General features: G+C 42.4%; 1 protein-coding gene across 27 annotated transcripts in view; it reads right to left on the bottom strand.

Moving 5' to 3' along the window:
• Positions 1-1,295: 1,295 nt before the first annotated feature.
• The window catches only part of CEP112 (centrosomal protein 112), a 158,216-nt gene continuing 141,331 nt past the window's right edge, over positions 1,296-18,180 (bottom strand). For 10 of the 27 annotated variants that reach the window (XM_086857564.1, XM_086857566.1, XM_086857571.1 and 7 more), the window contains 3 exons: positions 17,746-17,835; positions 5,180-5,281; positions 1,296-1,738 (listed from right to left, as the gene is read on the bottom strand). In XM_086857564.1, coding sequence (XP_086713690.1) covers positions 1,682-1,738; positions 5,180-5,281; positions 17,746-17,835 — 249 coding nt within the window. In that variant the 3' untranslated portion in view covers positions 1,296-1,681. Of the gene's footprint in view, positions 1,739-2,619; positions 2,679-3,898; positions 4,543-5,179; positions 5,282-17,745; positions 17,836-18,180 lie in introns of those variants that run through there. The other 17 variants (XM_086857560.1, XM_086857561.1, XM_086857568.1 and 14 more) reach the window with 3 other exon arrangements.

Here is an 18,180-nt window from a genome sequence, read left to right as displayed (position 1 = left end):
CAAAAAGAAGGAAATTCAAGAATTCAAGTGGCAAGAAGAGTGTCCATGTGTTTCTTTATGGATGTTTCCTGATGTCAAAAGCACTAAACCCAAAGGGATTTAATGCAAAAACACCAGCAGAGAAGCAGAATCTAAGATGCCTCATTTCCCTCAAGCATCAGAGTTGTCACTGTCCCCATCTTGCCATCTGGACACGGGGCCATGTGCAGTGGGTACATCCCAGTGCCCACAGCCTGCTCCTCCTGCAGAGCCCAGCCACCGCTGCCCTGCACTTTTCAGGTGAAAAACATTTTACTGCCCACAATTAGCTCAATGCATCCCAACAATTCCTGCTCCTGCATCTCCCAGTTCCCCCAGGCCAGGCTTTGTGGCACCTGCCGCAGCACCTCCTCCTTTATCAGAGAAGCCTTATCTGTAATTAGAAGAATCACTTGTTGATTCAAGGAAGGTGCAAAACCTGCCCAGGCCCTGACTGGGCTGACAAGCAGCGCAGCAGCCGGAGCTGGAGCTGGGTTTGGCACGGAGCACACCGGCACTGCCAGGAGGAGGGGTGGATGGAGCCAGCCTGCCAAAGCCTCTCCTCCTTGATCTCAGTGCCAGGAGAAGATAAGAGCCCAGCTGGTGAGCTGGGACTTGGCAGCACAGCCACCTCCACCATGGCACTCAAGGGAGCGGGAGCCTCCAAACTGCGGTGTGGGAGTACTGGTGACACTGGTGAGGTGGGAGAGGTGGCCATCCCCACCAGCAGGGCCTCCCTGGTGCTGCCAGGGCCACAGCTGCACTTGGAACAGGAATTCCTGGTCCCTTCTCAAGCACTTTGGTGGATCCCAACACCACCAGCAGGACGGTGCCCAGGAAAACCAAAGCCATTCTCATGCCAAATGCACACATTCCAAAGGCTGCAAGGGCTGGAGACAGCAGCACTGCTCCATGGACGGGAGTCAGGGCCAGCCTGAGACCAGCTCCTTCAGCTTCCCATTGCCCCTCAAACCCCATCCCAGAAAACCCTCTGGGGTCCTCTCAGACTCCCCGGGATCGGCACGCAGGCCGTATCACTCGTGACTCCTTTCCAGCAACACCCATGGCTGTGTTACCAGCCCATGAGCAAGGAATTCATTCCCTTTTCCCAGAGTATCCAACCCCACCGACAGCCAGAGCTGCCTGCAGTGCCACCAGGCTGCTCTCATCCCTTGAAACACAGCACACATTCCCACTTTACAAAACCACACAAAACTCCCCTGGCTACTGAGGTGAGTGAGATGCTCAAGCAGGACAATAATGTCAAAACAAAAAGATAAGAAAATAAGAATATTTTAATATTATGTAAACACATGGACACAGAACAATGTTAAAATATGTTGAAATATCTTGGGCAATAATAATAGAAAATGGGATTTTCTTCATGTTTAGAAGTGAAAAAGATGGTATTGGAAAAGAGTAACAAAAATATCAGTAGAGCAAAGTCTACTTGCTCGGTAAGCGAGCTCAGCATGGTGTCAAACCATGTATCAAAAGCATAAATCTGTAATAAAATAATGATAAAAAAAATAATGGAAGGAAGATACAACAAAATCCAGGCTGGCATGAGCTATGAATATGTTTTCATGAAGTTCATTTTTTTGTGCTAACAAAAGAACCACTAATCTTTGCATTAAAATTTACAAGAGCCAAATCTTCAAACCTATTCAAAGCAGTCCATTTGGCAATCACAGAGATCCCACAATCCATCAATGGTTACCTGAAAAGGAAGAGATTTCTGTCAGTTATACCTCATTATTTTTATTATAAAAACACAACATGCTGAAAGCAGAGCTGGGTCCAGTGGGCAGCAGTTCTGGAGCTCTCTATTTATCTAACAAAGTTACCTATGCTGGACTTATTACCAAGATCTATGACATTTTCAGTTTCCAGTTAGCTTTAGCTAATTCCTGTTAACAAATAATTTAGGATTAATATTTTCACACGACTCTCACACCGTTAACCTTCTCACAGTCACTTAAATATCTCCCAAATGCTGACACTATTTTTATGAGCACACATTCTTAGCTGCAGAAACCCTTCATGTGAGATATGAAACACCATCAATGTCTATAAATACAGTAAAGATGGAGTGGCTTTCCCAGGAAGTTTCTCTGTACTCACCTCTCCATGTGAATCACTTACTCTAAAGGCACAGCCAGGCTTTTTATGGCTGCAGCACTTGCCATAATTTATATTGGAGGGTGTAAACGTTTCAAAAAAAAAAAAAAAAAAAAAGAAAAAGCTCAGGCTCGTGGAGATCCGGTCCTTTGAAGATGGGATCTGTAATATTCTGCCTTGCATCATTGTTTTCTATCTTTAAAGGAGGTGGCATCACTGCAGAGCCGCAGCTGTGCAGGAGCCGCCTCATCCTCGACGTGCAGGCAAAGCCCAGACTTGCAAAGCACCTGCAGCTTCTCTAATCCCGCTCTAGCACTACTGCCTGAGCACTGGGGAAAACTTCTCTGATGCCTGTTTACTGAAAATAAGGAGCTTTTAAAACTGCACCCATGTTGGAGGGTTTGAATTAAGCCATAAAACTTCAAGAACCGGGACGCACAGGGGTGAAATGGTACAAATGGATCAAAGATAATCCCGTACTTTTTGGCGTGGTAGGCGTTCAGGTCTTCCTGGAGGACTCTTTTCTGCAGAAAACTTACCTGTAAAATACATCCCACATGAAAACAGGGTACAAAATTCCAATTAATATATTTGTGCTCATTTCATAAAAGGAATTTTTCTGATCTGTCCTGTCTAAATAAAATGCAGTAATACTTTATCTTCATAGAAGAATTAATATTTTATAGAAGACTTCTCTTGGCTTCTCTGGCTCTGCTCTGGCTGTGCACTCTCTACTCCTTCAGGAACAGTTAAACCAGTTGTTAAACCCAGCTGGTGGCACCATCTGGGTTGTGCAAGGGCTTGGGAGCTCCCGTTCTCCTGGCAGCTCCCATGGGATTCCTGTGCTCTGATCACTTCTGCTCTTGTGATGAACATACTCACCTGTTCCCCAAGTGTATGAAAATTAATGCTTAGTAACACACTGCATCCCCTGTTGGCCATCTCACCAGGAGCACACAACCAGGCAGCAAATCCTTTATATTTAGCAACATGTTTAGAAAACTTCACCCAAGCCTCAAGTATTTTCTTTTCCTGCTGTTTATTTTTATCCCCGCACGGTGCTTCTACCCAGCCTATCCTCTTCATCCTCCTCCAACAATAAATAATCCTGACAGGTGCAGGGATTCCAGTGCCCTTCTTGTCTGATGTTTTCAAACAGGAATTTCAACAATTTTCAAAGAGCAGGACACCTGTGCTTCAGAGAGAGCCCAGCTCCCCGAGCTGCACGTGGAATCGCAGCCAGCAGCGATGGATTTCTGGGAGAGCACCCAGGTTTTCATGTGTGGAGTTACTTTTACTCCTTTGAAATGCTGCTGCTGCTTACAGAAGCTCTGCAGGTGGCTATCAGGTTCTATTTTTTAATTTTTTTAACTCATTAAAAGGTGTGGTAATTCTTGTATTAGCTCAGATGCTTCCTACCAGGCAGTGCTCAGAGTCCTTTTAGGAGTCTTTAAAAATAACATTTTACTATCAAATGGAAATAGATCTCCCCAACAGACCCTTGACTCTTTATTTCCCAGAAATATTTAAATGAGGAAGAGCATCATTTCCAGTAGGGATCCTTGAGGTGGAAGCAGAATGTTTACTACCAGAGTGCTGAAGTTGTGTCACTCTTTGCACATAGAAAAGTTGAGTTTCCACTGTGAAAATTTCCTACAAAGGGAAGTGTCTCATGCAGAGCAAAATATGCTATGGGATAACTCTTATGCATTGCAAAGAGGAAAAAATGGAGAAAAAACCCCTAAATACAGGAAATTACCAATCATCTCCACAGAGCAGGTTGCATAAGAAAGAGAAATGAGATGTTGTAGATTAATAATTTCTTGGAAAGTGGTCCTGAAAACTGGCATGAGGATGTGATGGTAATGGGCCTAAACTTGTACTCTGTGTCCTCAGGTTTCTGCTCTTCCCAGAGCTCAGGGCAACTCTGAGCCACCAGCTTGGCACTGTCCTTGTCCCAGCTCTTCCTTCAGCCAGGACAGATCCCAGAGCCTAGATCCCAAATCCCAGAGCCCAAATCCCAGACCCCAGATCCCAGATTCCAGACCCCAGATCCCAAATCCCAGACCCCAAATCCCAAATCCCAAATCCCAGACCCCAGATCCCAGATTCCAGAGCCCAGATCCCAAATCCCAAATCCCAGAGCCCAAATCCCAGAGCCCAAATCCCAAATCCCAAATCCCAGACCCCAGATCCCAGATTCCAGAGCCCAGTCCTTTCCAGCTCGGTTACATGCACACTCCTCCAAACACTGGTGGCATTTTCCTTGGATTCCCATTATTCCACAGCAGTGTTCACCCTGCTTTATGGCTGTTTATCCTTCCTCATTGGAGTTCAGGCAATGATGACGTTTTGTTTTCTTCCAGCTCCCAATACACTGAACAGAAAAGCCCCAAATAACTTCTGTGGGAACCAGGGATGAGAAACACACCCAATTAATGAGCAGTTCCCTATTTCCAATGACATTTGGATATTAGGAAATGTAATAACTCTAGTTTATAGAAATTATACTGATTCTGCATTCATCCAGAACAGGTGGTTAGCAATACTCAAAAGATTACAGAGCCTCTTTATACAGGAAAATGTAAAAATATCACAATGACCATTTAGACAAATATCTTCAAAAAATACCCAATTTGCTTTATTACATAGGCTGGAAAGAAAATAAAATTATTTCTAATCCTTTTCTTTGCCTGTTATAGGCAGCCTTTAAATGCTTCCTTCAGGTGAAACAGTGCAAGGAAGATGAAAGATAACTGTGAGCTGTATCTGAAAGGCTGAGGAAAAACCCCTAATACTGAATAAAGCACAGCTTTTCCTGGAAAAAAAGTCTGGGATCAAAAAATACAATATGGCAGCTCTCAAACTGCAGGGGAAAAGTTTTGTGAAATATGACACTAAGTGAGAAGAATGTGAGTTCTGCCTTAATTTGGTTTTGACACTTTTTCGGTATTTTTGGCCAAATTTCAGATGGTCATAACCTCCTGTCTAGGAGAGAGGGCTTTTATCCAACCCAAAATGCTGAAGCATAAGAATTTACCTGAGATTTTAAAGATGAAATGATGTCTTCAAGTTCCTTTTTGGAAGATGCTGGCATCAGCCCTTTGAGTATTTTTTCATATTCTTCTCGTATAGTAATCAACTGTAATGGAACAAAGAGATATTTATATATAGGGATATAGGGATGGCTGCTCTTAGATGCTGTAGAGTAAATTTTTTGCTTCTTTTGCCTAAATTGGAGGTCAAATAAACACAGAATTAATTGTGGTATCAAAAGGGAGAGGGAAGGAGACAGAAGATCAGCAAATACCTGTAAAGAACAAAAGAGGTAAAAGAAATAAAGGCAAAAGAAAACATAAGAATAAAAATATATATGGAGAGGAAAAAAAATCAGAAATGAACATGCAATAATTATTCTTCAATCCATCTGAAATGAGCACTTAGGCAGACACATCTTGCAAATTGACACTCAGAAGTTTTCTGTTTGTTCTTGGGATCTGAAGCAGGTCAAGGGGGTGACATTTGTCCCTTGTCCCTTAGACAAGGTGACTTACTGTTTCCCAAAACGTATTTTACAAAATTTCTCAACTTCTAGGTGCTTTTGGTGGACTTTTTATCATTATTCTTCATCCTGCAACTATTTTTCATTGCACTTTGTGTCTTCCTCAGCTTCATGGAGGCTACAGAACTTTCAATGAGTAGATCTGAGCATCTTAGACCCCAAAACGAGGAGGTTCCAACAGGGGGAAGTTTTCATCTGCAACTTTATTTAAGAGATGCTGAGGAAACAGGATTTACAGAGCAGAGTTACATGAAGAGAGATCAGATGGAAGGGTTGTGCTCCTTTTCTCTGCAGAGTGGTTGGATTTGATGAGTTTTGACCTGTGATGATTCAGGTTCAGGTCAGCCCATCACGTTCCTACTTGGCTGAATCAGGGCCTCACGTGTGTACTTAACTCCCAATAGGATTAACTGCTTAATTCAAATTAAGCAAGGACTTTGGTGTTTTTCTGGATTAGCAGCTGAATATGTAAATAAAGGATCAAAGGGCTTCGATATCAGATTAACCCATAAAATATCTCGAAACTTTCAAATAGAATTTTTATTTTTTTTTTCCCCCTCCAACACAATTTGGTGTTGGTTTTTCATTCCCAAATGGCTGAAATCCACCAGTGCAACCACAAATCCAACCTGAAGGAGCCACGAGTTCCAAATTTCAGCTCCCAGAGCTCCCACACGTGAGAACCCGAGGCCGAGTTCATCCCGGCACCGTCCCATGGGAAAAGCAGCTCCCGCATTATGCAGAGTGCAATTATCGATACAAAAGGAATAAAACAATCTGATGAAACGTTAGGAAAATTCTCCCTCTGAGTCACCCCGACAGGCAGGAGGAATGGCCAAATCTCTATGCAAATGGGCAATTAGAGGCTTTCCTTGGGAACTGCAAGGAAGTGATGCCACTATGCAAATCTGAAAGGGGGGAAAAAAATAAAGAGGTGAGACAGGAAACCTCGTTTGAACTTCGCTTGTGTATGAGCCAGCGATCAAAATTTATGTTTTTGAGAGCTACACCAATAAATTCATGCTACTATTTCTATCAAGGCTTCCAAAGTTATGCATAAGTGGTCTGCCAGGATAAATATTTTCTGAGCCAACAGCTCATTTGGGTGGGGACCTTGATAGAGCAGAAACATATATTTCAGTTGATTCAACATGTTCCATTTATTCTTGGTGAGACAAGACCAGAAACAGGCAGCCAGAGCAGCAAAATGCTTTCATTTCAATTTTGATTAATAATGATCTGTTTAATGGGTAAGAGGATCTGGATGATCACCTGGCTAAGATGCAGATGCAACAGAAGTTTTAATACAACTCTGTGAGGGAAATAATAATTTTCTAATTGTGCAAGAGTTTTCTTGCAACCAGGTCACTGGTTTTAACAGTTTAATCTGCAGTTGTCCTTTAAATAAATGCTTTCACAATGCTGGGAACATTTGTTATTAACTTTGCAGAGCAGCAGAGGATAATTCACTTTTGACAAAGGTGTTTTCCTGGAAAGCCAGGAAGAAATATTGTATTGTGCTTAAAATATGGAGATACCTTAGAGGGTCAGCTGAGAATGGAAAGAGAAAATGAGAAACAAGCCCTGGTAGCTGCAGTTTGGCTTGGGGCTGATCCCTTACTCAGTTTCAGAGACAAGACATTTTTTTTGCAGTGAAACCTGTTCTTTTGGATACAATTCCAATTTGTTTGAGCAGACAAAACACGTTACTCTCAGCTCTGCTCACTGGTAATTGCATCACAATAAGATGAAAATAAATGCCCAGCTGTTTCCTGCCGTGGTATGGTAAACAACCTGCTGGTATTTTTGGCTGAAGTCACTATCAAGGTTTATTGACCCAAGAGATTAAAATAGTGCATGGCAAAAATCTAAATCACTTCTTACAGCTGAAAAATAACATCCAGTGGGCTAATGGGTACTCATTTTAATGGCAGAAGGTTTTTATTTTTTAACACTTATTTTTCACCAATGAAAGCTCTGTCTGCAGGGATAGGTTTATTTGTGCCTTAAAGGCTTTTTTGTTCTTTTATAGCCTCAAGCTGCCTCCCTAGGATCCACAAATACTGTGTCTCCTCTTGCACTCTTGAGGGATGTTTAAAATTGCAATTCTTCATCCCTCAGGAGGCCTTTAGTCGGCTGGATGAGGATGGCTCTATTTCATTTACTTGTGTTCGTTTTTCTTCGGTCCTGAGAAAGCTTTCTTCTTTTTTTTTTTTTTTTTGAAAATTTCATTTTGGTGAGCTGATTTAATCCTTGAACCCCCAGGAAGGTTTTATAGCTTTTAATATTAAGCTGCCACACTGGTCTTTGTTTATTCAGGTTGGTGGGTAATATATGAGGGTTGGAGTTTGACCATCAATCATCTCTGGTGTCAGCAGAAAGCTGAAGTTGCCACACATAGCTCATGTGTCACGTGGTGAATCAGTAAAAAAAAGAAGAGATAAATAGTGACACAATTATATAAAGTGGTGCAAAAAGCAGGAAAGACTTGGAATTTCACAGACTACACTGAAATTGTGTCGGGCACTGACCATTCTCAGAGAGAGAAAAGTTGGGTTTGATGCCCAGAAGAGAAATATCCAAACCTGAGCTTTCCAAACCAATCAACCCAGTGCTTATCAGAACAGGGAGCATAAAGAAACTGCAAAAGAAACTCAGAAGTAAATGAAGGGACCACAAAAAGTTATTCAAGTTCCTTTAAGAAAAAATCTTGTCTTGAAGGGCATGAAGTTAAATTTGTGTTTATGTCAGATAAGAATCAAAAGATAGTTGCCTTAACCAGGGTGTTGTGGCTTTTTTAGTATCTTAATTTCTGCCTGTCTATAATATTTATGTAGGACAATGTGTGCCAGGGAATACTAGGACAGTGACCAAATGTATAATTAGGATCTTTTAATTGTTATCAAATTTTCTCCATGTTTCAGGGTGAATAAGATGAGAAAAGTAATTTCCTGTCTCTCCTAAATCCTTTCCTGTATCAACAGTTGTGTGCTATAATGCTGTCTAAAAGAAAAAACCTCTTTAAAAAGGTTATGGATCTGTTCTGCAACATCTCTAAATGGAGATAGGAAAGATCTGCTGCAATAAATCTGAAGACAGATGAGGGTTCCAAAAAGGTAAAAATAACCCCTTCAAAGGTAAAAAGAACCACTTCTTAGGGAGATAATTTAATCCCAGAATAAAGTCTCCTCCTTCTAAATGAAGGTGGTAATAATAATAAGAAGAAGAATAACAATAACAACCATAATAATAATAACAATAATAATATTGCACAGGTCAGCTTCATTCAGGTGAAGGAATTTTCTGAAAGTGCTGTGAAAAGGGCAAGTGAAAGACAAAATATTACAATGCCATCCCAATTAAAAACAAACCCTAATCAACAGAAAAAAGAATCCACCAAAAATAAAAACCAAAATGCAAGCAAAAAACCAAACTAATATACAAAGAATGATTAATCACTTGTTGTTTGTGTCCTCCCTAGTTGCAGGGACTCCTCCTTTGCTTCTCAGCACTCCCCAAGTCTAAATGAGCACAGCTCCAGTCCTACAAAAGCTCTGTGAGTCCAGATGTGCCCCTTCCTCCCTCAGCTGGCCTGGGGGATGCTGAGCAATGTCCCCAACCCAGGAACAAACCAACCAAAATTGGCAATTCGCTTAAATTTCAGATCCCTCCGGCCTCTGTCGTAAGAGAACATTGAACTGGAGCTCGGAATCTTCTGAAATGATTTTTCCTAAAGAAGAATCCAGTGATGTATCAATTGTTTCAGTGAAGAGCAAGGTCTGCACATTTGTCTTTTCAGAAAATCACCAAACACCAATATCCTCCGCTTTCGAGTCCACTTCCTCTCTGGTTTCAGGCAGAGGGAATTTTGACTCTCACTGTGCAAGGGCTGTTGAAATATGGTTCTCCCAGATTTAGGGGAACAGCTTGCAACTCAATACAAATGTTCTCGAGTTCTTAAGAAAAGTAATGAACGCCATAAATCCCAAGGATTTGGCTCAGCTGAAAACAGAGCGGGCGAGATCAGCTGAGCAAGTTATTTTGTCAAGTGAACACCATGTTGTTCTCCACTGAGAAAATCCTGCTGGAGCACCTCCCCAGTCCTGACAGTTCCAATAAAAGATAAATTGGTGGCATAGCCATCCCCTTTGTGTGTCTGTCTGTAGCCAGTAAACCATCCCAGCATCCAAGACATTTTTGCCTTGTTGTTTTACTGACCCACAAGGACCTCCAGCCACTGAGTTTGCTGCTCCAGGTCATTTTTTTTTCTCTTCCCAACCTGCATCGAGGTGGTGGCTTTTTACTTCGATGGCTTGTGTTTCCATCTCTCTTTTCTTGAACAAGATCTCCCACCTGGAAAATTCTCTGATTGTAGTTAAGCAATCTGAGTCCATATAATTCATAGCTGCAAAAGAAGCTTTTGGAAAAAAAACAAAACACCAATGGGCTGCACATGGCAAGAACAGCATTCCAGGGACTACACAGCTTGGAGAGGAATAAAAGCTTTCACTGTCAACACCATGGAACAACCAGGAATGTTGTGGGTAGAAAATTCACGCTGTTCTCTCTGCCTTCCCCTCTCCAGGGCTCTGCTATTGTTCCAGCTGGGATTTGGAGGATCCTGGATTTATTTTCTTCTCCTTCCAGATGACTCACGGCAGATGCCATCTTTGTTCCCCCAGCACTCTTCCCCTCAGCTCCTGTCTGTGCCATCTCTTTGCTGGCCCAGGAGGTTGGGGCTGCAGCAGGAGGGCTGTCCCCTCCACGGGGTGAGGGGGACACGGGGGGAGACCCCACTGGCACCCCCTGATCCAGAGGAACCAGACCCAAAGCAGCCCAGCTGCTGCCCTGTGCTGCTGCCCCAAAGCTGAGAACAGGGGATCCCAGAACATGCTGGGCTGGAAGGGACCCACAAGGATCATCAGGTCCAACCCATGGGGCTGATTTCTGCCTCTGGCCATTCCTAATGATCTATCAGGATAATTGAGTCCGAAATGAAGCTCTGAGCATCTCTGACACCACATCAAACGTTTCTGTGTTTGTTTTACATTCCAGCACGTGTCACCTTCCACACAACCCCTCCCATCCAGGAGTGGGATCACTCCCATCTCAGAGGGGAGAGGTTCCAGTGCCCGATTCAGGAGCGTTCCCCAAGGCCAGCGAGGTCTGACAAAGCACAGCAGCAGCAGGATCAGGACCTGGATTTTCATACTGACCATGTCAACAGGCAAAGCTCTGTAGATAATAATCAGAATCTACTTTTACCAGCACTATTTCCAAGAACAAAAATCTAACCAGCGTCTCAACTGGAAAAGCATCTGCCAGGCTTGCAGAGCCTCAGGGCTGGGCAAGGATGGCCAGTGCAGGAGAACACAGCTGCACTGCCTGGATGGAATTCCCATGGATGGCATTTGGTGCTGATCAAACTGATAACCAAACACTACTTTAGAATATACATGAATATACAGGTAAAGATCACCATAAAGTTGGCCTTTCCCAGTCCTTTTCAGCTCCATCTCCTAGAAAAAGAGACTGGGACACTTCCCTTATTGAACAGGCATTGCTGGGAGCACAACTGGAGGTGAGGTCTGGCTGCTCTGTTCTTCTGTCATCCACTGGCTCCTCCACACATTCCCATTTCTTTTTGCTTTAATTCCCTGCTTTAAGCACCAATATCACTGTTCCTTGTAGTCCTACTTAAACATCTTCTGAAAGAGCAAGTTCCCTTCATGGATAATATGTAAGCAAACCACAGATGCTCCAATATGAGGTACTGTCCTCTTATAAGGACAATCTCCCTCACTCACTATTATTTAAGACAAAGAGCAAGAAAAGTGACATTTTAAAACACTCTCTAATTCCTGCATGCTGCCATATGCTCCTGTTCTCTTTTGGTAACAATTCCCTTTTCCCTTTTAACTATTTGTCCTGTACTTTCTGTTTGCTGTCTTGCTCCAGCTGGCCGCCAAGCTCCAGTAATTCATTCTGTTCTGTTCAGGAGGTGTGTATTTGTGTATTTTCCAGTTGTGTCTGATTACCAAAGCTAACATTTGATCACTGACTTCCACACATGCACCACCATCCTCGACTCTTTTCCCTTTGACAGCTGCACAGTTGGTGAGAGCCTCCTCTCCCGCAGCTCCTGCCATATGGAGCTCCTGGGAACTTTTAACTCCATTGATTTCCACCTCCTTTCAAATCCCACCTGCAAAGCTGTTTTTCTGTCCTTGAATCTCAGCTTCTATCTCCTCCTGCTAATCTGAAACCTCATGCTATACAGAATAATTTACTATATTCATTGTAATTCTCTTTCCTTTCATAGCTCACCATTAAAGAAATAATACACAAATATAAAATGTGGCAAATGCAAAATGGTGATTTATCCTAACAATCTTAGTCTTAATTAAAAACTGAGGGGTGCTGTTGTATCAAAGTGATTAATGAATATATCAATGGATTTGAGCAAAAGGTAGACACCTGCTAAGGTAAAAAGTGGTAGAATTTGGCTCCAAATAATGTCTGTGGTCATTTATGGTACCTGAAGTCCACAATGCCCCATCCCTGGAAGTGTTCAAGATTGGGCTTGGAGCAACCTGGTCAATGGAAGGTGTTCCTGCCCAGGGCAGGGGGTGGGAATCTTTAAGGTCCCTTCCAAGCCACACAGAATTCTATGAAATCCACATTGCCATACACCCATGGAGCATCTATATCCATGAAACGTCCCTGACAGAGGCAGGACCAGGATCAGAGGGATTCCTGCCCACCAGTCTCCACTGGGAAGGCTGAAAAGAGACCCAGAACGCCCTCAGAACTGGATGCTGTGCTGTCTGTGAGAGCCTGAGCAGTGCTCCCACTCCCACTGGATTCTCCACTGCTTCTCTGTGGCTCTCCAACATCTTCTTTTCAATAAAAATACATTTGAAATTTCCTCACCACAAGTAGTTAGAAAAGAAATCCTCCATTGTGCAGATGTGGAACCATCAGATTTTCAGCCTGTGGGGAGCTGTGTCCCTCTGCCTGTTGGTCACCTGCACTTTTCACAAGGTTTTATGGTAGGAAAAGAGCTGAAACACACAGGTCCCTCCTGGCCCCAGTGCTGGGGGTGTCAGCAGAGCAGTGCATGGAGGAGACGACAGAAGGTCCCTCCTCAGCCACACAGAACTGCTCAAAAACACTCTTCAAATCCACCCATCTGTGCTGGTCACAGGCAGAAACTGCAGAAACTATTTTAATGTGACAATATTTGGTGGTGCAGTTCCTGAAAGTCACAGTGGAAATTTCTTCCAGGTTCTCACTCTTTTCCCCGTGGCTCCAGAGGCTGCTGAGCCCCGGCAAAGGCTGCTCTCAGTGAATCACTGCTGTGGTTTAAGATCATCCACATCCAGGCTGGGCTTCCCATTTCTGAGGGAGCACAAATGGGTCTCTGGAGGAGCAATTCTGGAAGCGTTTCAGTGACGTGGGTTGAAGCAAGTGGAGCAAACAGCAGAATTTCACCACCACCTCCAGCCCCTCCTGACTGCTTGGATCTCAAAGTGTCCCTTGGCTTGGTGACACAAAGGCTCCCTCCACCCTCCTCACCTGCAGCTGGCCACAAAGACAACCTGGGCGTTTAGATATCCTCATCTGGAGCTTATTTGCCTGATTCTGGGTGACTGTACCATGTTCTGAGAATGACAACACTGGGACAGTCTGGGAATTTGAGGCAGGCACCCCAGGCTGCCATCTGATGGTATTTAAAACTCTCTGATACCTTTAAAAATCACAGAATCATGGAATGGTTGGGGGTTGGAAGGGACCTTAAAGATCATCTCATCTCAATCTCACTGCCATGGGCAGGGACAACTTCCACTAGAAAATTTCTAAGAGGAAATATGGCCAAAAAGCTCTAAACTAAAGAGCTAATATTACTCAAGTGTTCCAGCCATCAGATTAAGAACTACTTGGGACTCATACCATCGACATCAATGTCTATTGCTCATCTGTGTCTCACTGATTCCTTGCTCCCAGCTCCACAAATCCACTGGCAGCAGCACTATTCCCACCAAGGAGAAGGTGTGGCAAACCTTAGAAGTTTCTCTGTGCTACACAGCAACTGAAATTTCAGAAGGATGCATCACAGCATTCATCTGAGAACAAATATATTTAGTTGGCATGGAAACAGTAAGTTGGGCTGAATGTGGTAAATATCCAGCAGTCATAAAAAAAAATAAAAATTGAGCAAGTCAGGATAATAAACATTAGAAATGAAAACTGGCTGAATGCTTTTGAATCATAGGTCTTTTACAATTATCACTCCTGTTTTCATTTGAACATGAGTGAAATCCACTTAAACTAAGCTGCTCCATTTTATGCCAAATACCTCCTCATTCAGATAACTCCTTTCTCCTTTTTTTATAATCTGTTTGAGGAAAAAGAAATTAAAGGGCTGAAAAACTCCATTGCTCTTTTCCTTCATTTCCTCAGCAATATTAATGAATTGAACATAATTGATTTTCTGTCTCAGAATCTCCTTTAAAACTCTGTTTATGACTTGACTGTTTGGAGGTATCCCTGTGGTTTGAGTATCTAGAGTGTTGCTACTTCAGTTGTTTGCAAACATGAGGAACTTTTTTCTCCTCTGTTATCCAAATTTTTATATCACACTCAACCCAAATCTACGGCTAGAAACATTAGAACAAGGAATGAAAAGAATTATTTTTCTGAGAAAATTCTTGTGAAAGACATATTCTTGGAGCTTTTAAGTAAAATGAGTTGGGGTGATTACCCTTCAAAAAAGTATTTTAAATGAAATGAATGCTAAAGAAATCTAGGTAGTGTGGAAAAAAAAAAAAAGATCACTACCATGAATTTTCATACAGGCCCAAATTCAGCAAAACTTGTTGCACATGCCTAAATTCCTGGATTCATTAAGCTCTCAGTGATGTGTGTCATTTTTAATTACACATTCACAGGATGTAGTCTCCTGTATGAACAATGGAGATTCTTTAACTCTGACTGACAAATGCACAAAGCCACAGGACCTAAGAAATCATGTTAAATAGGAAATCTTGTCTCACATCAGATCCAGGCACACATCAGAGACAACCAAAGGACACATTCACTCCACAAGTACACGAACAGGAACACAATGGGATCACTGGGCAGGAAGCTGATCCCACACTCATGAAGGATATATGAGATATAAGAAACTTCACTGCTGCTTTGCAAGGAAATTGTTTGGACACACCCAAATTTGCCAGAAACCTTCCCAGGCTGCTTTAACAGTCTTGTGACCATATCTATTCAACAACAACAATATAAATAGAACTATATATTACAGTTTTCACATTTACTGCCAGTTTATCACTTTCCATGAATACAATTATTTAGGTCTCAAGAAGCTGGACATCTAATTTTTCAAGGAAACATCCAACATTTTGACCTGAAGAAAGATGAGACAGCTCTGGGACTGCACTCTCGAAGTGCAGCATTACACTGGAAAACCAGGACAGAGACAGGACAACCTTTGTGGAAAAAATAAAATTATTTAGGCCAGCACTTTTGAGAAATGGGATTGGAACCCATCATCCAGAGATTGTTGCCATATGGCACCACTGGTGAGAAAACACAGACACGAAGTGATTGCACCGACCCACGCTGTAAAATGGGAGAGAAAAAGAAACGAGGAGTAAACACGAGTTCATCCAAGAACACAAAGTATGGGAATGGAAAAGCTCCATAAAAACATCAGCTCCTCTCCAAGTGCAGTGCCATGCTCGCCTCCAGAACAGCTCAGGGCTTGCTGACAGCCTTTTCTCCCCTTTATTTCTAGGAGAGCTTGTCTCTGTGGATGGTTCTAATAACGAAAGGTTAAGCCTGTGTGATCACCAGAAGGTCACTGTGACAAAGAGTTAAACTTTGTGGCTCTGTCAGTCACTCTTACAGGCTGAAGAGTTATGAGGACATTGCACTGGAAAAACGGCCAACATGGAGCACTGAGATACCACCCAACAAGCCATAACGAGAAACAGCTTTTTAGTTTTAATTAAAAGCACAACAAAATGTTTTTTCATGTCTCATTCATTTGTTTGTTGTTGTTATAGAATCAAAACACGAGATTTTTCCTTTTAATGAAAAACAGAAGCTCTTTAACCCTCTCTCCTCCTTATTTATAGACATGTAAAAGCTTGGAAAAGTGGCTTTTGTAATGGTGCCAGCACAAATCTCCATGTTTTATGCAATTCTGATTCACACAGTATTTGGTAAAAGCAGAAAGCAAGTTACTGCCCTGAATATTTCAAATCCCTGACCAGCTGATGAGTTGTTAACTACTGTTAACACTTGATGAACATGTTTACAGGTAGCCTGGCCAAACCCAGTAACTGGAAACATGTCAGAGCTGTCACTTTTGCATTTTTCTTCTGGAGAGATAAGCAGAACTAATGAATTAACCGGTCACAGAGGAGACAAGTAACAACTTCCAAAGTGCTTGTCTGCAAAATCTACCGAGGCCACCTAAAACAAACCAGCTTCAGTGGCTCCAGCTGCTTCAGAAAGTCCCAATGGATGAAAGGCAGGGACAGGACCATTGAGGAACTTGGATATGAGCTCTACCAAATCTGCCAACACATAAAGCTCAAAGATGGACAGCACAGTGTAACTTAAATGACATTCCTGTTCCATTATACTGGGGAGCAGGATGTTACCATCTGAACTAGTCCTTCACTAATTAAGTCTGGACAGGAGAGTTCTGTAGGTTGGTTTGGAGCAGATGCTCACGTGGAAGGAAACTTTGAAGGCACCCTGTGAATCTGCATGTGCAGCCTTCTACCTCTGTATTTCATGAGTCACTTTTTATTTCTTCTGGATCCTTCTCAAAACAGGTCAAAAAAAAACCAAAACCAAACAAAAAAAAGCAGCAGAATGGCAGTGGCAGAGACTAAAGAAAAACATGAAAAAAATTAGAAAAGGACATCCCTCACAGTGTGCAGCCAGTGCTGCTCCCTAGGAGGGACAACCATGCTTTAAAGAGCTGATTTTCCTCCTTCTCTTCCAGGAGACTCTGAAGCCAAAATGCAATGTTTGTAGGCCAGCTCACTCACTACACCAAACTCCTCCAGTGCTGCAGGCACTGCAGCTCAGGATGAGCCCAACATCTGCACTTGGGAGGCAGAGGGGGGACAGAAGGGAACAGCTCATCACTGACACTCCAGAGAGGAAATACATCAATTAAACACCAAGGGTGACAGAGAATTGCCATGTGCCAATAGGATGACAAAACAGAGGAAAAATACATTTGAAATTAATAATTATTAATCTTCTACACCCTCCCCAACTGATTATTCCAGCAGGTATAGAGTTAGAAATGCTTTATGAAGGATATATGCTGTTGATACTGTTTACTCAGCACCAAATAAAGTTCTCAAATGATTCAGAACCTGATTAGTGTTATAAACACATAAATTCCTATCTGATTCAGGCATTCATCACCTGCATATTCTCCTGAATATTTTAATTTAATCTGGTTTGAATGCAGTTCATTGACTTTCTGTTCCTTCACTGCCTGCAAACACGTTTTATTTTGCTCAAAGCACACTAAATAGTCCCTGACTTCACTGGAAGTGTCCAGAAAAAATTTAGCACTATTAATCATCTGAAACTGTTTACAGACATGTTTGGACAATGAATGCAGAAGATCAGGACTAAAGATTATTTTTAGCTGTTATTGTCCAATTATACTTCTCTTCATACAAACCATTAAAGAACAGGTTCGAATAGTCTCAGAAACCTCTATTAAAACACTAAAGTCATCTGCAAACAGTCAGTTCAAAATAAATGCATCATTTAACAGCTAGAATAGCTGAAATACCAACTTGCAATAGAGAACAGCAGATAAGTATTTGCCTGAAGGGTTCAGACAGTTTAATTCTCTTTTATTACCAACAAAACAGAAAAGAAAGCTAGCTGAGAATTTTGCAGGGAAAAATGTGCTTTTGCTTTGAAGGAAGGGATTCTTTTTAACCATTGCACCTCTGTACTCAAGGGATGGGGACAGCATCCAGTACCTGCTCCTGGGCCTTCAGCTCGTTGCGCTGGAGCCTCCTCTGAGCATCATAAACCTGCCCACGGTAATTCTCCACCTCGTCCTGCAGGGCCTGGAACAACAGCAAGGGATGAAAAACACACGTCAGAAATGTGGGATGGCAGCAAAACTTCCAGGTCACAGCGAGCTGGGGAAGGAAGGAAGTGGAGCACTGTGAGTCCAGCTGAACTTGGTGCTAAGACATGACAAAGGCAGCTTGGCCACTCAGAAAAGTTACTTTGCACAGGTGAGACCATTGACTGAACAAGAATAGTAAAAATCCTATCTTATTATAAGCTGCACATCCTAAAAATATACTATTTTTATATCTTCTTATAGACTTTTCATGCTAAAAATGTAAGAAATACCATCAAAGGTTGGAAGGCCAATGGAAATATCGCAACATTTGCATCTGCAA

This window comes from Cyanistes caeruleus, chromosome 19, assembly GCF_971803275.1.
Source record: "Cyanistes caeruleus chromosome 19, bCyaCae1.hap1.1, whole genome shotgun sequence".
Taxonomy (NCBI): Eukaryota; Metazoa; Chordata; class Aves; order Passeriformes; family Paridae; genus Cyanistes; species Cyanistes caeruleus.
Note: the sequence above shows the minus strand (reverse complement) of the source record. Positions and strands in the feature narration are given on the sequence as shown.